General features: G+C 41.7%; 1 protein-coding gene across 1 annotated transcript; it reads right to left on the reverse strand.

Moving 5' to 3' along the window:
• Positions 1-18,219: 18,219 nt before the first annotated feature.
• Positions 18,220-19,120, reverse strand: LOC108699054 (olfactory receptor 502). The gene has a single exon (XM_018230914.2). It carries the CDS (start codon positions 19,063-19,065, stop codon positions 18,220-18,222), a length of 846 nt encoding a protein of 281 aa, XP_018086403.2. The 5' UTR covers positions 19,066-19,120.
• Between the last annotated feature and the right edge of the window lie 3,608 nt (positions 19,121-22,728).

The following is a 22,728-nucleotide window of genomic DNA, read 5'->3' on the forward strand; positions in this document are numbered from 1 at the left end:
CATCAGGTCTGAAGAGGCTACCTGTAAAAGGAACGAAGAAGTTGATATGTAAATATATAAAATTGCCACTGATGGTCATTGAAATGGGGACCTTTCCCAATTTTACGTGGGGTGGCAAATTTATCAAGGGTTGAATTACGAATTCACATGAGATTTTTAAAACTCTACCAGATTAAATTTACCTCGAAATTCGATCGGGGGTTATTTATTAAAAAAAAAAAAAAAAAAATATCTAAAACTCAAATCGAGTTTTTCTCTGAAAAGAACCCAAATGTCAGGAAGGCTACTAACTATCTTCAAATTACTTACAAGTTACTGGACCTCTCCCTTTAACTCGGCAGGTATTAGGTGCCGAAAAGTCGAATTCTTAGAGGGCTAGAGTTTGATAAATCTTGAAAATCTAATTTAATGTTTTTAAATAATTTGAATCAAGTTTGGATAATTCACTAGTCAAATTTAACAGTTGAGTTCATAAAAAAATTTGGAAAATTTGAATTCGTATTTTTAATTCAACCCTAATAAATCTGCCCCTTTATGTGTAATTTTATCATTGAAATCTTTCCCTTAAGATCTATAAACTAATGAAGTAGACTACCTAAGCCAGGGCATAAGTCAACAGAAGACCTCATCCTTGGCCACATCAAGCCTTCTCAGTAGATATCTTGGGGAGTCCGAACTAGATATCAATAATGTAATCATAATTATGACTCCATAAATGACCCAATGAACAGTTGATTGGATCAGGAGAAAACAATATTGACCTGCCCTTTGAATTTGATCATACTTCGATTTGAACTATCAAATACAGCCTATTCACCCGCAAAAAAACCTTCGATTTTTAAAAATAAATTACAGTTGTTTTTTTTATTCGAAATTCGAAATTATAGGAGTTCAAAAAAACTTTTCAAAAATTTGACTCTTGATAAATCGGTTCCCTTAATATTGTGGTCAGGGAAAATTTATTGATACAAACTTCAGGAGTTTATATTGGGCAATGAGTGAACTTAAAGTACAGAACTGAATGATTGCACGGGTAAAATAAGTTTTTTTTTAATTTTCAAGCCGTATTATGTAGAGAATAATATCATGCTCTCCATTTAGAGTGTTGTTAATAGTGTCTTTATTGCCTTTTTATTATCCATTTACATTACATATCCAAGCTTAACCACTGTATCTCTAATGGGTTTTAGTCTGCACTTAAAAAATTAAACACAACATTTGTTCACTTTGGCCTTACAGTATGTACATTTGTCAATCCTAACCTAGATGGAGTTCCACCAACAAATGGTACTGTAGATACTGATTGACTACTTTGCAGACATCATTACTATATAAAACTGACAATGGGCAGGTTTATAAAATACAATCTATTGAACACATAGGAATATATCAACTTCAACAACATTTCCAGGTCCTTACATAATGAGTTTGACAATGCAAATAATGTTACTGGTATAGTCCTTTGCCCCAATGTTTGATTTGCTGTCAATTAGGCTATGGTCTCAAGGGGCAGAAAACTACTAAATAAAATTTGTTGGCTGATTTCTGCCCTACCGTGGGCAGTAGCCTTCTCTCTCGTCCTCATTGAATTGGCTCAGCGTGAACAAACTTCAAACTGCAAAATTTGCTACAGTTCTTATCACCTACAACAACCAGTCTCTCCCACTTAAAAGCCGCTCAGCAGTTGGCGGGGGAGGATTTAGCACACAGTTTGAAACCAAGGCACAGGAGATGTTTATATAAAGAATTGTTACTAAACAGAGAGGTAAAATTCATTTTTTACTATGATTAGAGGTGGGGTTTTACCTTGACGTGGTATGGTGGCTTATCAATATTATGATCATAACTTTGTAACAAAAAAACCCTGTTTCAAAATTACATGCACTTGCATTTTTACTTGAATCATTTAGAAAGGGCTCTAAACGTTTTGAAATTGGCCTCAGGTGTGCCCCCACAACCCTCCCATTTTTGTAAAGATATAATTAATCCTTATTGAAAGCAATCCTGTTGAGTTTAATCAATGTATAAATGAGTTTATAGTAGACAAGTTATGAAGATCCAAATTATGGAAAGATCAGTTTTCCAAAAAAACCCAGGTACTGACCTTACTGGATAACAGGTCCAATACCTGTATTTGCATAACATAATTTCAACTGAATGCCGTGTTTGTCAATCCCTTTCTGATTGAATTGTAAAACAATGTAAAAAAAAGTGTCAGTCCATCAGCTGACTTCTGCTACATGTATAATTTAACTATAAAGTTCATCTTGTTTTTTTCTTCACAATAAATAGATTTAGATGTAGATTCAGTTTAGTGGATTTGTTAATTTCTTCTCTATATTCGAATATATTAAGTGATGTTTGGGTACTGTAGCTGAAAAAAACACATTGGGTGTAAAAAAATAAAAAAATAAAGCAATGCGGTTATGTGGATAAAACAGAAGGCAGTGCTGCTCAGCAAATAATCCCCACTGATTATAAAAATCAGATAATTAAAGGGAAGGAGTCGCAGCAAGCAGCACTGTAAATACTAACAAATGCAGGTGGTAAAGAGCAGTATAATGAAAAGCAGTGATGCATGAGACTTTGGAATGGACCATTATTTATTGTGATTCTATTTTAAGTGTTTAGGAACACTACATCATACAGTGTCATATAATAATGAAAATACATATTTATAATGTATTTATTGAGTTATGCTCCTAATCTGCAAGAAACATTGGCTGATATGTTACATGTTACTAATCATAGATATCATAGACTGGGCAAGCAAATTGTTTTGATTCTTTACACTGCACCTTCAAAATCCTGTAGGGTTTTACTTAGACTGAAAATTCTCAGCTGCAGCAGCTCAAGCTTTATTCCCACCAGATTTACCTTGGACATCTGTGGATATATGAGAAGCCAAAATCACAAAACGCAACATCTATTCTTCCAACCAGGCACAGACAGAAAAGAGAAACAACTGAGTGGAGAATGAATACAAGATGCTGCATACATTCAGAATATAGCAAAGTACCCATGACTTTACCCAATATCTATCATTGTTAATCCTGCCTACTTGTCAGAAGTTAAAACATAAATCATTCATTAACCTTAATTGTAAGGATTTCACTTACTTTAAACAAGTGTCACTCAAAGTGTCCTATCTGCTTCTGAGAGGAAAATAACTGTGAGAGGTCGAGCCACATGGAATATATACTGTATTTACTGTTAATAAAACCAACAGGGATTGAGCTCTATTAATCTCTAAAGTGGAAAGCTGATCATTTGAGAGTTTGCATTTTTTCAGCAATTAATGATTGATGATTCTAGTCACAATAAATGTAATTTGTATAGACGGGAATAATAGTTTCAATAGCAAATAGAAACAAAATGTCAATAAGTAGTAGCTCTTGGTCATTGATCATAGACATTTATTATTATTATTATTATTATTATTTTCTATTTCCTGTTTGTTACCGTTTTACTGAAGTGTAAAGTTTCATGTCTCCCCTTCTTATGTCTTTCTAAAGCAGCTCTGGAGGGGGGGATGAGCTGTAAATTGTTCTAAATTAATACATATAGGGGGTTATTACTAAAACTTGACTTTTTATCATTCAAAAAAATTTGACCAAACTCCCGAACCCGAATTCTTCTAGAAAAAGTTAGTTTGAAAAAAAAAAACGTTGCAATAAAATCATGCATTAACTTTTTCTAATCGACCCTCCAAAAACTCAACTTCATTGAACTCAAATTTATCGAATTATCGTATGAAAACCAGCGTGGATCACATCAAGAAACATCATCAGGGACATCTGCCATTGACCTCTACATGACCGCAACCAGTTTGAGATTGAGTCATTTTTAGAGGGAAAAAAAAAATCAAATTTTTAGAGATTCATTATACCCCAAAGCATCTGAATTCAAAAATACTCAATCTCAAACCGTAAAGTTTTTCCCTTCAAAAATGACCAGTGGTTTAATAAATATTCTCCTAATTTGAAACATTTTTTTATCTTTGGCCCTGTTGAACACAATCCCTGAGTTTCATTAAAGGCAGCTGTTATAATTGATGCATTAGGTTCTAATATTCTACAGATGCTGCTGAGAAATGTATCAACTATTGCAGCAAATCTTAACAGTTCCGAATCTGCACCTGGATCACACTGTGAAACTATAACAAACAAGGGAAAGTTGTGCTCACCACTAGTTTTTAAAACCATTAGGCGGGGGTGCAATGAGGCTGTGACCACAAAATACATATAGTCAAATACAAGAGTCCTCTGCACTCAACCCATTATCAATATATTTAAGACAGAGACATTTTGTGCATACTTCTACTGAAAAATGCCTTACCCTTTAAACAAAACAGGGATTGTTTGTCCATATATTGCAATATATTTAAGATGGCCAACTACGTCAAAGTCATCCCATATCTGGCCAGTCCTATGCTCAATTTTATCTGATTCATTAAGAATTCTATTGCTTCATTATACATTTTACAAAGGGACTTGGTTTTACCTGCAACTTACTTGCTGCTTTCAAAGTAAACCTCCATACTTGGCTGCCCTTTTATTAGACACCAGTGGGATCACCTGACTATAGCTGGGAAGGGTGGGAGCTACAACATAGAGCTGGTCACTGCTCCTGTATAAACTATAACAAACAAGGGAAAGTTGTGCTCACCACTATTTTTTAAAACCATTAGGCGGGCAGCCAAGTATGGAGGTTTACTTTGAAAGCAGCAAGTAAGTTGCAGGTAAAACCTAGTCCCTTTGTAAAATGTATAATGAAGCAATAGAATTCTTAATGAATCAGATAAAATTGAGCATAGGACTGGCCAGATATGGGATGACTTTGACGTAGTTGGCCAGCTTAAATATATTGCAATATATGGACAAACAATCCCTGTTTTGTTTAAAGGGTAAGGCATTTTTTAGTAGCAGTATGCACAAAATGTCTCTGTCTTAAATATATTGATAATGGGTTGAGTGCAGAGGACTCTTGTATTTGACTATATGTATTTTGTGGTCACAGCCTCATTGCACCCCCGCCTAATGGTTTTAAAAAATAGTGGTGAGCACAACTTTCCCTTGTTTGTTATAGTTCTACAGGAGCAGTGACCAGCTCCATGTTGTAGCTCCCACCCTTCCCAACTATAGTCAGGTGATCCCACTGGTGTCTAATAAAAGGGCAGCCAAGTTTGGGAAGTTTACTTTGAAAGCAGCAAGTAAGTTGCAAGTAAAACCTAGTCCCTTTGTAAAATGTATAATGAAGCAATAGAATTCTTAATGAATCAGATAAAATTGAGCATAGGACTGGCCAGATATGGGATGACTTTGACGTAGTTGGCCAGCTTAAATATATTGCAATATATGGACAAACAATCCCTGTTTTGTTTAAAGGGTAAGGCATTTTTTAGTAGCAGTATGCACAAAATGTCGCTGTCTTAAATATATTGATAATGGGTTGAGTGCAGAGGACTCTTGTATTTCACACTGTGAAACGCCAGAGACAGGAATATTAAACTTTAAACTTCAATTTTTGAAAAACAGTAAATAAAATAGACTATGATATAGGAACGGGATGGTACTTCTTTTACCTTGACCTGAGGAACAAGGTGGATAATGCTGGGATCCTGGGCACGGGCCAATGAGGTATTAAGTGTAGCTCCTATCATACTACACACTAAGGGGCAAATTTATCAAGGGTCCAATTTTGAGTTGAAGGGAGTTTCTAAAAACTCCCATCAACTCTCATAAACTCGAAATCTGAAAAAAACCTGACCAATCAAAATTTATAAAAGAAATAAAAAAATGTTAAAAATGGGTGAATAGGATCAAGCTGAAATTTTTTTTTTAATTACATTTTTTGTTCAAAAGTCCACCAAACGACTCCAATTTGGTTGTAGGAGGTCCGACATAGGCTAAAACACCAATTTGGCTGATTTTTAGATGGTGAATAGTTGAATTAGAATTCTTAAAGGGACAGTACATTTCAAAAAATTTTAAGATTTTAATCAAATTTAGGCTCTTCCCTAGTCGAATTACCTAAAATAAACTTTATTTTTCAAAGTTCTCAAAATATTTAGTGAAAATTAATAGATCAATCAAGTATTCTTGCATGTTATAATGCATTCCCTTATTCTGTGTAATAATAAAACAGTACCTTGTACTTGATTCTAAGTGAACTACATGAATCCATAATGGTGGCAAAACAATCCTATTGTTACAGGTCCCAAGAATATCAAAAAGTAGTGATGGGCGAATCTGTCGCGTTTCGCTTCGCCTAATAATTCGCGAATTTCCAGCGAAATTCGCGAAACTGCAAAAATTTGCGAAACAAGACACGCGGCCCGATTTCGTCGAGCGTCAAAATAATTTTGTCGCGGGCGCATATAAGTGTTTTAACGCGCGACGTTATTTTTGACGCGCAGTGCAATTTGATGAAACCCATCTTCTATGGGTGTTTTGTTTGTATAACCTTTTTTCACCTTTGGGGCTACGAATAAAAAATTCTCCCTTAGTTTCAAGCTTTGTAGTCTGTGATGATAAATGAATATGGTATCTTTTGCTTTGTGTCTGAATGTGCTGAATTGGATTGGACTCCATGGGAAGACCAATACACACGCGTGTTTCACTTAGTATACTGCTACACACATGCCCTGCATTGTTAGAGGACTCCTATCTTGAAAAAACATGGCTCCCATTTTGCAAGTTTCTTAAATTTTTAACGTTTGTGGATTTTTTTAAATTACCTCTGGTCAACTGGTAATGGTATCTACTACTACTCTATATCACTGTTTAACCAAAAAGTACCATCTGTACTTTATTGTAAGGTACCTGTAGCTGCAGCTGGTGCGCGGGCACGGGGGTGCTCAGGGTCCTGAGTACTTCCGGCGTCTGTCGCACACGCGCGTCTTTGCGCGGGCGCGCGTCCGTTCATTCGGACGCGCGTGCGTCGCGATGGACGCGCGCGCATTGACGCTGCGTCGTTACGTTTTGGCGCCAAACTTGTCCCTGTAAAAAGACGTCAGCAAGAGCAAACAGTGCTTGGTGATTTCCCTTGCTTGTACTTGCTACTCTGTTCTTTGATTATCTCTTGGATTTGTTTTTCTCGTTACCGACCTCGGCCTGACTTTGGACTTCGATTCTCTTCTGCCCGCCTACCGACCTTCTGCCTAATTATCGTTACGAATACCTTCTGCCTGCCTCTGACCTCGGCCTGTCCCTGACTACGTCTATTGCTGCCCGCCTACCGACCCTTTGCCTGTTCTACGACCACGCTTTCTGCAACTTGCTTTCATCCCATCGTGTCAAGTCCAGCAAGCTGTACACTAACAGCAGTTCTAACTGCTCTTCCTACTTAAGTCTCCAAAAGAGCCTGACATTTATATATCTAATAGTAGATTACTTACACAAGTACAACTAATAAATCTGAGCAGATAGTATCTGGATGCTTTGTATCTCAGATAAAAATGAATAAACCATATGTTTATGTGAATGAACCTTATATTTACATCATGTAATTGTAATGATTCTGAAATACTATGTAATGTAATTTTAATGACTCCGATTAAGAATAGTCATCGTTGTGTTATTAGAATCCAAAAATTTCAACTACCATGTGAGTATTAGTTTAGCTAAATGAAAAATTAACTCAAAATATAGAGATATAAAAACTTTTTTAATACAAAATACAAAATAGCACAACGGTGCTAGGCCAACAGAATGTATATAATAAAATTACAGTGGAGGAGGAGGAGGAGCAACGACCCTCTGCAGGGACTCCACAATCTCCCTGACCTCTCCCAGATCCTGCCTGATGGCATTGACCTGGTGGACCAGGGTGACCAGGAGCTCAGTGTGGTCATAGTAGGCATTCCCAGTCTGGGTGCCTACACTGAGCTCCTGGTTAGGTGGTGGTGGTGCCTGGTCCGGTGGTGGTGCCGCCGCCCGTTCGGGTAGTGGTGCTGCCCGGTGAGGTGGTGGTGCCTGGACAGGTGGCAGTGCTGCCTGGTCAGGTGGTGGTGGTGCTGCCTGGTCAGGTGGTGGTGGTGCATTATCCCCATCAGATTCAGGATCATCCTGGATCCACTCAGCTGGCAATGAATGAATTTCAGTTTGAGTAACACAGCAATTGCATTTGTACAGTATGAATTATACAGGATAAGGTGTCATGTTGTAACTACAGGAAAATTAACTTTATTGTAGTTAAGAAGGGAAACCTATTTATTCCGTTTAAATAAATCTACCTTTATGTGAAGTAAAATTCTTATTAGCCTTGTCACAGGCCTAAACAAATACACATTTGCTCCAAAATACCAAAATATATAGGAATCAAGTGCAGGGCCAGATTTACATAGTAGGCACCCCTAGGCCCACTGCCATTCGTCGCCCCTGTCCCCTCCCCTTTATTCAGGCAAATTTTTATCATCTGGACAGGAGCAATGGGGATTGCTGCATGGGAAACTATTGTATCTCCTGTGCATCCCCAGTGTTTCTGAACCAATATGGGTGTGGTTGGGCAGCATGCCGCCACCCTAAAATCTTCCAGCCCTAGGCCTGGGCCTTGGTGACCTTTCCACAGATCCGAGCCTGATCAAGTGGCTTTATTGTAGTTAAGAAGGGAAACCTATTTATTCAGTTTAAATAAATCTACCTTTATGTGAAGTAAAAATCTTATTAGCCTTTCCACAGGCCTAAACAAATACACATTTGCTCCAAAATAAATAGGAATCAAGTGGCTTTATTGTAGTTAAGAAGGGAAACCCATGTATTCAGTTTAAATAAATCTATTATAATCTGTTTAAATAATCTCCATTTGACAGCTCATTTACTTGTTATCTAACTTCTCTGCAATTATGTCAGTCAGTCAAAGTCAACTGTTCCAATCCTAATTACAGTATTCACTTAAATATATTTTTGCTCTAAAATAGCAAATCATTATAAGATGTTCTCTTTTTAAATAACTCTATCTTCAACCTCCACGTGCAGCTCTTCAACAAACGCGCTGTGGCGCCTTTTCAAGTCGCTCCAGGTCCTCTGGAGCTCCCTTAGGCTTAAGCGTACGCAGAACTCCCTCCGCAGCCTGCGTCTCAGCCTCTCCATTATGCTGCGGCGGAGTGCCTGGATGCCTCTCACACCAGGAGGGATATTGTCGTATCCCTCCCAGTGCAGGTACCTGACGAAGTACCGCAGCTGTTCCTCGCTCATCATGCCAGGTCCTGCCATTTTCAAACTGCACTCCTACAACTGTAAGCAAGGGCGGGGCTATTTATAGTGGCGACGTCCGTTTTTGACGCGCGCACGACGCTCGCGTCACATGACGCGCACGCATGCACATGTGCAAACCTAGTTTTGCTATGATGCGCGCCGAATTTCGTTGCGACGGCGCCGAATTTCGCCGTGACAGCGCCGAAATTGATAAATTGACTACTGTAACACTCAAATACATTGATTTTTTAAATACATTTTGATATTAAGTCACACTATATTTGCTAATTAGGCACTATTAGAAGTAACATTATTCCCCTAGCAATCATGCATTGATTTAAATAAGAGACTGGAATATGAATAGGAGAGGCCTAAATGGAAAAAAGTAGCAATGACTAACAATACATTTGTAGCCTGACATAGTATTTGCTTTTTAGTTGGGGTCAGTGAACCACATTTAAAAGCTGCAAAGAGTCAGAACTTAGAAGAAAAAGGCAAATAATTAAAAAACCAAAATAAATAAATAATGAAAACCAAATTAAAAGTTGCTTAGAATTTGCCATACTATTGCATACTAAAAGTTACCATAAAGGTGAACCACCCCTTTAAGGGCTTTGCACTGGATCTATGAATACGTAACGTTGTGTAAAGTGTTTGGAAACAAAGGATGGCGTGTGTTCTCTTTGAAGTTTATGGACAGCAAACTGGGACAAGACTGCTTGTGAAGTTGAAAGTTGAAAAATAGCAGATGCAGTTGAAAGTGGGATGTAAGATGGACATCATCTAGGAATGAAATTCCTCTTTCCATTAAGCAAACTGTGTTGTTTCGTTTATTTAACTCAAGGACAAAAGCATTCATAGAGGACAAATTCCATCTAAATTATTGCTTACAGCATGAATTTAAGTAGAGTTTATGGCTATGTTTGCCTCACCCAGGGTTGCCAGGTTGGTTGGTTTCCAGTCAAATTTAGTGGGATGATGGTTGGGGCCTGTTTGGGCCTCTGTGTAATTTGAATGCCATGGCCTATTTTGACTCCCAGACCAGACATGGCTTTGGGGCTACCATTAAAACATTTCCCTTACTTTTAAGCTTTGTACACAGTGTACATATGCCATGTTTTGCTTTGAAATCAATGGGAAGAGCAATTCGCACCTATGTTTCACTCAGTAACTGCTACACACACATGCCCTCCCTGTATAAATTTTTAGAGCACTCCTATCATTTCAAAAGAAAGAATAATGACTGAGGCACAGGACTTTTGGCCGCAGTCGTTTCAGGGGTAATAATAGTGTGAATACATTTGACAACCAAGCAGCAAGCATTGTAATCAATTGTATTAGAGCCAGAAGAATTAAATGAGGCAGGCCTCAACCCAAAGAAATTAGCCCACTAAGCAGCAAAAATAGAAGCAACATATTTAGAAGCCATGTTAGGCCTCAAACAGAAGAAATTAGCCAACTAAGTGGCAAAATCATAAGCAACATATTTAGAGGCCATGTTAGGCCTCAACCCAAAGAAATTAGCCAACAATGTGGCAGTATTCGAAGAAACATATTTAGAAGCCATGTTAGAAATTAGCCAACTAAGCATCAAAATTATAAGCAACATATTTAGAAGCCATGTTAGGCCTCAAGCACCAGAAGAAATTAGCCAACTAACGGGGGAATGTAATAAAAGTCGCTAATGGAAAAACTATTCGCAATGCGAAAAGTTATGCCTTTGCGCGAACAAATTTTGCTTTGTGCGAATTTAATATAGCTTTTGCGAGCCCGGAAACTGTTTAGCGACCACTTCCGACAGTGAAAGACCGTTTGCGAATTTTATAGTTTGCGCCAATGCGCAGTCAATGTAATAAAACTTCTTACTGAAAAAGTCGTTATGTTTGCTCCAAAAGATTACAACACCTTCAAGCACTTCTTATGAGTGCGCAATTAAAATTCGCAATGCGCAATTAAAATTCGCAATGCAGTAACAGTTTAAGGAACAATATTACATAGCGAGATGTGTATTTTTAGTCTTATTGGTGCGAATTGTTTTTCTCTTTGCGACTTTTATTACATTCCCCTGTAAGCGGCAAAAATAGAAGCAACATATTTAGAGGGCATGTTAGGCCTCAACTACTAAAAAAAATTGCCGACAATGCAGCAGTAGTGTCAACAACAGCAGTAGGAGCCTTGATAGACCTCCACCAGACTTTTGCCAAAAAATGAGGCATTAGTAGCAACAGCAGCGGCAGCAACAGTCATGTTGTAACTTTTAATCAACTCTATATTATAGCCAGAAGAATTAAATGAGGCAGGCCTCAAACAGAAGACTTTTGCCAAATAAGGAGGCATTAGTAGCAACAGCAGCGGCAGCAACAGTCATGTTGTAACTTATAATCAACTCTATATTAGAGCCAGAAGAATTAAATGAGGCAGGCCTCAAACAGAAGACTTTTGCCAAATAATGAGGCATTAGTAGCAACAGCAGCAGCAGCAACAGTCATGTTGTAACTTATAATCAACTCTATATTAGAGCCAGAAGAATTAAATGAGGCAGGCCTCAAACAGAAGACTTTTGCCAAATAAGGAGGCATTAGTAGCAACAGCAGCGGCAGCAACAGTCATGTTGTAACTTATAATCAACTCTATATTAGAGCCAGAAGAATTAAATGAGGCAGGCCTCAAACAGAAGACTTTTGCCAAATAATGAGGCATTAGTAGCAACAGCAGAGGCAGCAACAGTCATGTTGTTACTTATAATCAACTCTATATTAGAGCCAGAAGAATTAAATGAGGCAGGCCCCAAACAGAAGACTTTTGCCAAATAAGGAGGCATTAGTAGCAACAGCAGCGGCAGCAACGGTCATGTTGTAACTTTTAATCAACTCTATATTAGAGCCAGAAGAATTAAATGAGGCAGGCCTCAAACAGAAGACTTTTGCCAAATAAGGAGGCATTAGTAGCAACAGCAGCGGCAGCAACGGTCATGTTGTAACTTTTAATCAACTCTATATTAGAGCCAGAAGAATTAAATGAGGCAGGCCTCAAACAGAAGACTTTTGCCAAATAAGGAGTCATTAGGGATGTAGCGAACAGTTCGCCTGCGAACTTGTTCGCGCGAACTTCGACCGTTCGCGTCCGCCTAATGTTCGCGAACGTTTGGGAACGTTCGCAATTTGAGTTCGCGACCATTCGACCGCTAAAATCGAACGATTTCCATTCGTTCGACCGATTTCCATTCGTTCGAACGATTAAAATCCCTCGACCGTTCGATTCGAATGAAAATCCTTCGATCGAACGATGAAAATCCTTCAAACGTTCGAATCGAACGAAAAATCCTTCGAACGTTCGAATCGAACGATTTAGCGGGTGTTCGAAGTTCGCGAACTGTTCGAGAACCGTTCGCATTTTTTGCCGGTGTTCGCGAACGGCGTTCGCGAACACCAAAACAGCAGTTCGCTACATCCCTAGGAGGCATTAGTAGCAACAGCAGCGTTAGTCATGTTGTAATCAACTCTATATTAGAGCCAGAAGAATTAAATGAGGCAGGCCTCAAACAGAAGACTTTTGCCAAATAATGAGTCATTAGTAGCAACAGCAGCGGCAGCAACAGTCATGTTGTAACTTTTAATCAACTCTATATATTAGAGCCAGAAGAATTAAATGAGGCAGGCCTCAAACAGAAGACATTAGCCGCAAAATTGTAAGAAAAATATTTAGAAGCCATGTTAGGCCTCAACCAGAAGAAATTAGCCAACTAAGCATCAAAATTATAAGCAACATATTTAGAAGCCATGTTAGGCCTCAACCAGAAGAAATTAGCCAACAATGTGGCAGTATTCGAAGAAACATTTTTAGAAGCCATGTTAGGCCTCAACCAGAAGAAATTAGCCAACTTAGCGGCAAAATTATAAGCAACATATTTAGAAGCCATGTTAGGCCTCAACCAGAAGAAATTAGCCAAAAATATGGCAGTATTCGAAGAAACATTTTTAGAAGCCATGTTAGGCCTCAAGCACCAGAAGAAATTAGCCAACTAAGCGGCAAAATTATAAGCAACATATTTAGAAGCCATGTTAGGCCTCAACCAGAAGAAATTAGCCAACAATGTGGCAGTATTCGAAGAAACATATTTAGAGGCCATGTTAGGCCTCAACTACTAAAAAAATTTGCCGACAATGCAGCAGTATTATCTACGATAGCAGTAGGAGCTTTGATAGGCCCCCACCATAAAAAAATTTGCCAACAATGCAGCACAGCAGCAGTACTACTAGGGCTAGTAGCAGGCTACAGCAGCAGCAGCAGCAGCAGCAGGTGTAGACAGATGGGGAATGGGCAATACTACTGAGGAAGAGAGTATGGGCAGCAATGGAGAGAGGAGGCTAAATCTGTGGAGGAGGAGGAGGAGAGGAGGCTAGTCTCTGCTGTCTGCAATGGGCACTTGGCTATCCCCGCTTATCCATGCCTCATTCATTTTAATGAACGTCAGCTTATCCACGCTGCCAGTGGATAGCCGTGTCCGCTTCTCAGTGACCACCCCACCTGCGGCACTGAAGACACGCTCTGACAGGACACTGGCAGGGGGGCAAGCCAGCACCTCCAGAGCGTACTGTGCCAGTTCTGGCCACTGGTCGAGCCTCGAGACCCAATAATGCATGGGGTCATCGTCAGGGCGAATGGCATCCTGCACGCTGACTGACCCCATGTAGTCAGCCACCATATGCTCCACCCACTGCTGGTGGTGGCTTTGGGTGCTGACTGGGCCTGCTGCTGGCCGTTGAGGCTCGAAAAAGCTCTTTCACACACCCATGAGATCTCCGCCATTGCTGCTGCTGCTGCTAGGCCCCTGTCTCTGCTGGGTGTGTGGAGTAATGGAGGCCTGAGAAGTGTCAGACTGGGGGAAGGCCTCCACTAATTTTGAGCACAGAGCCTTCCTCAATTGACCCATCCTCCTCTCTCTCTGGCTGGGTACAAGGAACTCCCCCACCTTTCCCTTGTACCGTGGGTCAAGCAAAGTAGCCACCCAATAATCCTCCCGGTCTTTGATAGAACAGACCCGGGGATCGCTTTGGAGGCAGGTCTGCATATGGGCAGCCATGTAAAAGAGGTGCCCCCGACCAACCTCTTCTTGACTGCCCTCCAGATGCAGCAGGTCATCTGGCTCGACCTGCCCCTGCTCTGTACCCTCCCAGCCGCGGACAATAGCTGGGGTGTTTGGGTGGCATGTGCCCTGCTCCCCATTCTGCGCAGGCACCCAGTCCTCCTCTCCCTCATCTTCCTCATCGGGCACCATTTCCTCCTCAGCCCCCTCTGCCTGCCTACGGGGCCTACTCTCCTCCTCCTCCTCCTCAGGCACGTCACCCTCCTCTAGCAGCCCATCCAACGTGCGCTTGAGGAGGAACACCAGGGGTATCACATCACTAAGACACGCATTGTCCCTGCTAACAAAGCGTGTCGCCTGCTCAAAGGGGGCAAGTACTTGGCAGAGCTGCCTCATTTGCTGCCACTGCTCTGCACTAAAGTACCCCAAATCTGCCCCCTGAGTACCCCTGGCACTGTGCTCCAGCAGGTAATTGCTGACCGCCCAGCGCTGCTCTACGAGGCGCTCCACCATGTGCAGGGTGCACCGGTGGGGTGGCAGACTATGCTACCGCTGCATCCGTGCCAAAGATGCGCTGGCGGTGGGGGACCTGCGAAAATGGGCACATACCCTACGTACCTTAACCAGCATGTCACCCAACCCTTGGTAGCTCTTGAGGAAGCGCTGCACCACAAGGTTGAGGACATGTGCAAAGCAAGGCACGTGGGTCAGGTGCCCTAGGTGGATGGCAGCCAGCAGGTTGCGACCGTTGTCGCAAACAATGTTACCTGCTTGGAGCTGGCGGGGAGTGAACCACCGCTGCACCTGAGTCTGGAAGGCAGCCATGAGCTCAGGTGCAGTATGACTCCTCTCGCCCAGGGAGAGGAGTTGCAGCACAGCCTGACATCGCCTGTGCTGCACTGAAGCATAGCTGCGGGGACGCTTCAGGGGTGGCTCATCCATAGTGGAGGAGGAGGAGGAAATGGGCATGTGGAGTTTGCCCTGTACCCCACAGGGAGGCACCTGTAGCCTGAGGGGAGCGCCCCGGCTTGCACCCTCCCCAGCACTCATAAGGGTGACCCAGTGCGCAGTGTAAGTTATGTACCTCCCCTTCCCGTGCCTGCTGGTCCACGTGTCAGTGGTGCAGTGCACCCTGCCGTCAACAGCATGATCCAGCGACAGGGACACATGCTCCACCACCTTCTGGTGGAGGGCAGGGACGGCCTTCCTGGCAAAATAATGGCGGCTGGGGATCCGCCAGTTAGGGGCAGCGCAAGCCATCAGCTGTCGGAAGGGGGCTGCTTCGACTAGCTGATAGGGCAGCAGCTGCACTGCCAGAAGTTTTGCCAGGCAGCCATTAAGCCTCTGCACTTGGGGGTGGCTGGGAGAGAGAGGCGTCTTGCAGGTGAGGAACTGGGGGAGGGAAACCTGACGGGACAGGGGCCGCATTGAGGAGGAGGAGGCTGCAGAAGAGGCTGAGCTACACAGTGGCTGCCTCCGACTGTGAGCCCCAGAATCCTCTTCCCTTGCTGCAGGGTCTGGGGAGCTAGCACCTCTTCCCTGAGGAATGGGAGGAGGTGGACAGGAAGCACCGCTGCCCCCCGGTGCCCTGCCACTTTGGTGCTGCTCCCACGTCATCCTGTGATGACGTTTCATATGGGAACTTAAAGCTGATGTTCCCATATGTGACCCTGCCTGCCCCCTTCGAACCTTCTGCCGGCAGAGCTGGCACACTGCTACTGCCTGGTCCTCTGCCTGGCACGTGAAAAAAGCCCACACTGCTGAAGTGCGGGCCACTGCCTTGCCTGCTGTGGAGGGTTGGGGATGGTCCCCACCCGTACGCCCATAGGCTTTGGACCGAGGCGCAGTGCTGCCCTGTTGCCTGCCCCCCCTAGCAGTGGTCGGTCGAGCTGGCTCTTCATCCTCATCAACAACAAACAGTTCCCCCCTGAACTGCTGCTGTTATCCTCTGGAGCCGGCTCCCAGGGTCTGTCCCTGTCATCGTCCTCCCCCAGACCAGACCCTGCCTCATACATGGCATCAATACCCACATCCAGCATGCTGGTGTCTGACCCCACACCAGCAACTTGCTGCCCTGCCATAAGGGGACCCTGCCCAATATCCCCTACTGATGCGGGCTGTGACATGACCTCCTCCTCTTCATCAGACATGAATGCCCCCCCCCATTCCTGCCTGATCATCAAAAAGATCCTGGGTGTCTGGGCCCAAGTCCACCTCAGGATCAAATAAGAGGGATGGGGTGTCATCCCACACTGAGCTAGCAGGTGATGCCACCTCCTGCCGCTCACTGGTGCCCGCTGCAGACGAGGTAGCCTGGGTCAGCCAGTCTACCACCGCCTCTGCCTGCTGCGAGCATATGGGTCGCGAAGCAGTGGCAAAAAAATCTGGCACAGTCCTATGTGTGCCAGTTGCCCCACTGCGACCCAAAGCCACCTGCTGCTGTGGCATTTGCTGCTGCTGCTGTTGTTGTTGCAGCTGCTGCTGTAATGGCAGCTGCTTTGATGGCAGCTTGTGCTGCGCTACAGTGCCCAGGCTGGACATGGCACATGGGCTGGGCTGTTGTGGGGTTGGATGCCCACGGCCAGCACCACTGCCTCTTCCTCGGCCACCCCTCCCCATCCCACCCTTCTTCCCACCACCACCACCCCTCCCCCCTCTCCCACGCAGGGCCGGAACTAGGGGTAGGCAGAGTAGGCGCCCGCCTAGGGCGCAGTCATAGGGGGCGCACTTTTGAAAAGAAAGATTTTTTTTTTATTTATTTAAGTTCTCCAATGCGGCCAGCGGAGTTCCGCTCTGCTTCCCACCTCCCTCTTACTGGATCTGGTGCTTCAGCCTGCCCTGTCTCTCCCTCCTGCTCGGTTGCTTGCTCCAGAGAATGAGCGTAGACAAATGCGCAATTGCATTCATGCGCTGTAGTAAGCTCGCGCCGGCCTGGTGACGTCACTCAGGGAGGGAGCTGTGCGCCTGTGCTGGTCTGGCCTGGCGCGTTGGAGAGAGCCCTCAGGCAGTGCGGGGGATAGCATAACCGGCATTCTGGTGTTATTGGCGGCTGCTGTTATTGGAGAAGAGAACATAGAGAGAGAGAGAGAGGACAGGTCCACACTGATCTGGGCTGGGGCCAGGCAATTTTGGTAATGTTGCTGAGTCCTGACTTAGGGGTCAATGCTGAATTGTTTGGCAGTTGGCACAACAGGTATAGACTTGAGATGGGGCAATGCTGCATTGTTTGGCACAACAGGTACAGACTTCGGGGGGGGGGGGGCTGCTGGCTGGCACAGGTACAGATTGGGACAGTATTTCGGGTGCTGCTGGCTGGCACAGATACAGATTGGGGGCAGTATTTTGGGTGCTGCTGGCTGGCACAGGTACAGATTGGGGCAATATTTTGGGTGCTGCTGGCTAGCACAGGTACAGTTTGATTCATTAATGTGTTGTAAGGTTTTTATTACAAAAAGCGTGATTCGGTGGGAAATGGTCATACAGAACGGGGGCACGGGGGCACGGGGGCACGGGGGCACGGGGGCGCTGATTGAAGCCCTTGCCTAGGGTGCCAAACTACCTTGGCCCGGCCCTGCTCCCACGGCCCGTCATATTGGGCGACTAAACTAAAAAAAATAAAAAATAAGGGGGGGTTTGGATATTTGGGGGAAGGAAAGGAGAAAAAAATAAAACCCTCAACTAAATCCCCTCAGCAGAAGTGTGCACCCACAAGGAGTACACACACCAGCACAGACAAAGACAAAGACAGTTAGCCCTAAAAAGGGCTATTGGGTGGTGAGCAGGCAAGCAGAAGAGGGAAAACAGTAAACTGAAATCCACAACCTCCACTTGCACTGACTCAGAAAAGAAGAAATCAAAGGAAACGTTTGTACAATATAATGAAACAACCATTCAGGGTTAGTTTTATACAAGACTTTATTTTGTATCTAGTTAGTATTAAAATGATCCACGGAAAAGTTTTAACCTCCTTGATTTGATGAGAGCTCTTTTTACATCCTTGTTTCTTAAGGTATAAATAAAGGGATTCAAAAGAGGGGTAATGACAGTATATATAAGGGAAAGGAACCTGTCATAATCGGAACCCTTTGGTACAACATACACTGTACTAGCCGTTATATAAAACAAACCTGCTACAGTGAGATGAGAAGAGCAGGTGGAGAAGGCTTTCTGTTTAGATTCAATACTGTTAAGCTTAGAAATGATGACAATGATATGGATGTAGAATCCAACAGTTGTGATGAATGGGAGCGCAACAGCAACTAAGGCCCCACAGTTAGAAATCACTTTAGCGATGAAGGTATCAGAACAAGCCAAGGACTGTAGAGGAGCAAAATCACAAAAGAAATGGTTGACTTTATTAGGGCCACAGAATTCCAATTTAGCTGTAAAAATGAAAGAAATAACTGGAGTGACAATTCCAACAATCACAGGTAGAACAGCAAGTTGTATGCACAAGGTCTGGGTCATGATAGAAGAATATTGCAGAGGGCTGCTAATAGCCAGGTTTCGGTCAAAAGCCATGACTGCAAGTAGGTAACATTCTGCTGTTCCCAACGAACTAATGGCAAACAGTTGCGTGAAGCAGCCAATGAAAGATATTCTGTCCTTAGCTGCAATGAGGTTAGCTAAAAGATTAGGAATAATGCAAGACACACACATCATTTCTGTTGCAGCTAATGTACTAATAAAAAAATACATAGGGGTATGAAGGGAAGGTTCAACCCTTACTAGACATATTATAGACAAGTTCCCAGAGACACATGTAATGTAGACAAGCAACATGACGAAGAATAAGGGAATCTGGAGCTGGTGTAGATCTGAAAAAGCCAATAGAATAAACTCTTCCACAGATGTCTTATTGACTTTATCCATCAGGTCTGAAGAGGCTACCTGTAAAAGGAACGAAGAAGTTGATATACAAATATAAAAAATCTTGGAATCTTATATTTCACAAGTGAGACATTTTTTTAAATTTATATTGCCACTGATGGTCATTAAAATGGGGACCTTTCCCAATTTTATTTGGGGTGGCAAATTTCAAAGGGTTGAATTTCGAATTCATGTGAGTTTTTTAAAACTCTACAAAATTAAAACTACCTCGAAATTCGATTGGGGGGTTATTTATAAAAAAAATCAAATATCTTTTTTCTTTTTTCTCTGAAAAGAACTCGAATGTCAGGAAGGCTACTAACTATCTTCAAATTGGTTACTGGACCTCTCCCTTTAAATCGACAGGTATTAGGTGGCGAAAAGTCGAATTCTAACCTAGATGGAGTTCCAACAACAAGTTGTACTGTAGATACTGATTGACTACTTTGCATACATCTTTACTATATAAAACTGAAAATGGGCAGGTTTATAAAATACAATCTATTGAACACACAGGAATATATCAACTTCAACAACATTTCCAGGTCCTTACATTATTAGCTTGACAATGCAAATAATATTACTGGTATAGTCCTTTGCCCCAATGTTTGATTTGCTGTCAATTAGGCTATGGTCTAAAGGGGCAGAAAACCGTTAGAAGAAATTTGTTGGCTGATTTCTGCCCTACCGTGGGCAGTAGCCTTCTCTCTGTTCTTGAATTGGCTCAGCGTGAACAAACTTTAGCAGATTTTGGCTCAAAATGCAGATACTCGCGGTTCTTCACAGGAAACTTGCGAGTCTGTTCGCACCGAGACAATTCGAGGAGGAAAGGAGAGGAGGCTGCTGCCCGCGGTAGGGCAGAAATCAGTCAGCGGATTTCTACTGGTGGTTTTCTGCCCCCGTGTGGCCCTAGCCTTATACCTTTTACAGAACTATGCATTAAAGCATATCACCCTACAGTGTGTCTTTTTAAAAGAGAATTATTTATATACAATCATGTACCCATAAGATATTAGACAACCAGTCAGCAGGTAGCCTTTACTAGCTATTACCTATTAAAAAGCAAGGATCCTATTGATTGCCATAGGTTACTGCATCTGGACAAACTGTGCTAATTATTATGAAAAGGGGGTTAGCATCATGGCAAAATAAATTCTATGTTTTTAGAATTCATTTTTTTTTTTCATTTTTACCCCTTCTTTTAGAATAGTACTTGTATCTGCTATACTGTACTTAAGGTCAATATACTATAATTTCTACACATAACATGATTTACTTTTATTTGTTCTTTGTTTCATTAAATAGAAATCTGCCTGGTTATTATATCTCACCATGACATAAAAATAGCTAGATTCTTACAGTACTCTGAATAAATAATAATCTGCACATTCTCAGCAACTTTCCAATATACATTTATTAAAATACCCAGTGGTTTTAAATTTACCAGTATGGGATCCATTATCGGGCAACTCGTTATCCAAAAAGTTAAGAATTACAGGAAGGCTGTCTCCCATAATCTCCATTTTAATTGAAAAGGTCTCATTTTTGAAAATGATGTCCCTTTTCTCTGTAATAGTAAATCCATAGCTTGTACTTGATCCCAGCTAAGATATAATTAATCCTTATTGAAAGCAAAACAATCCTGTTGGGTTTAATCAATGTTTAAATGAGTTTACAGTAGACTTAAGTTATGAAGATCCAAATTATTTAAAAATCAGTTTTCCAAAAAAAAAAGGTACTGAGCATTCTGGATAACAGGTCCAATACCTGTATTTGCGGAGCATGTCGGTCACTGAATCTTTAAAATCTTCATTTATTGGAAATCGTTAAAAACATGAATGACAATGACATGTTCCCCTACGCTTGATGTAGGGGAACATGTCATTGTCATTCATGTTTTTAACGATTTCCAATAAATGAAGATTTTAAAGATTCAGTGACCGACATGCTCCGCAACTTTTTGGTTTGTTTCTACATGATATTGGCCTGGACCGGGGGCTCTTTGCGTGTAAGCACACAGGTTTGCTGAATCTTCACGTGCAGGTGAGAGAAGGGGGAGTGCTCCCATTTATTCTTTTACTACCAATACCTGTATTTGCATCACATAATTTCAACTGAATGCCGTGTTTGTCAATCCCTTTCTGATTGCTGGGTGTGCGTTGTAAAACAATGTAAAAAAAAATGTCAGTCCATCAGCTGACTTCTGCTACATGTATAATTTAACTATAAAGTTCATCTTATTTTTTTTCACAATAAATAGATTTAGATGTAGATTCAGTTTAGTGGATTTGTTAATTTCTTCTCTATTTTCGAATATATTAAGTGATTTTTGGGTACTGTAGCTGAAAAAAACACATTGGGTGTAAAAAAAAAATAAAATAAAGCAATGCGGTTATGTGGATAAAACAGAAGGCAGTGCTGCTCGGCAAATAATCCCCACTGATTATAAAAATCAGATAATTAAAGGGAAAGAGTCGCAGCAAGCAGCACTGTAAATACTAACAAATGCAGGTGGTAAAGAGCAGTATAATGAAAAGCAGTGATGCATGAGACTTTGGAATGGACCATTATTTATTGTGATTCTATTTTAAGTGTTTAGGAACACTACGTCATACAGTGCCATATAATAATGAAAATACATATTTATAATGTATTTATTGAGTTATGCTCCTAATCTGCAAGAAACATTGTCTGATATGTTACATGTTACTAATCATAGATATAGACTGGGCAAGCAAATTGTTTTGATTCTTTACACTGCACCTTCAAAATCCTGTAGGGTTTTACTTAGACTGAAAATTCTCAGCTGCAGCAGCCCAAGCTTTATTCCCACCAGACTTACCTTGGACATCTGTGGATATATGAGAAGCCAAAATCACAAAACGCAACATCTATTCTTCCAACCAGGCAAAGACAGAAAAGAGAAACAGTGGAGAATGAATACAAGATGCTGCATACATTCAGAATATAGCAAAGTACCCATGACTTTACAAAATATCTATCACTGTTAATCCTGCCTGTTGTCAGAAGTTGAATCATAAACCATTCATTAACCTCAATTGTACGGATTTCACTTACTTTAATCACGTGTCACTCAAAATGTCCTATCTGCTTCTGAGAGGAAAATAACTGTGAGAGGTCGAGCCACATGGAATATATATACTGTATTTACTTTTAATAAAACCCACAGGGATTGAGCTCTATTAATCTCTAAAGTGGAAAACTGATCATTTGAGAGTTTGTATTTTTTCAGCAATTAATGATTGATGATTCTAGTCACAATAAACGTAATTTGTATAGACAGAAATTATATCTTAAATAGCAAATAGAAACAAAAGCTCAATAAGGCGTAGCCCTCAGTCATTGATCATGCACATTTATTATTATTATTATTATTATTATTATTATTATTCAATTATCATACAGATTTCCATAAAAAGTTGCTTTGTATGGCAAGGTTAAAAATCAAACATATATTTGGCCACTTTAGTCACCTACATTCTGAGCCAAATTGGAATGACATGATTGTTTGGACCCGGGCCAACAATCGGATCACAATAGGCACATATGAAGAAT

This window comes from Xenopus laevis, chromosome 8L (genome assembly GCF_017654675.1).
Source record: "Xenopus laevis strain J_2021 chromosome 8L, Xenopus_laevis_v10.1, whole genome shotgun sequence".
NCBI lineage: Eukaryota > Metazoa > Chordata > Amphibia > Anura > Pipidae > Xenopus > Xenopus laevis.

What these genes read in the sequence shown, in the direction of transcription:
- LOC108699054 (XM_018230914.2), bottom strand. Translation starts at nt 19,065, where the DNA reads ATGTTGCTTGTCTACATTACATGTGTCTCTGGGAACTTGTCTATAATA.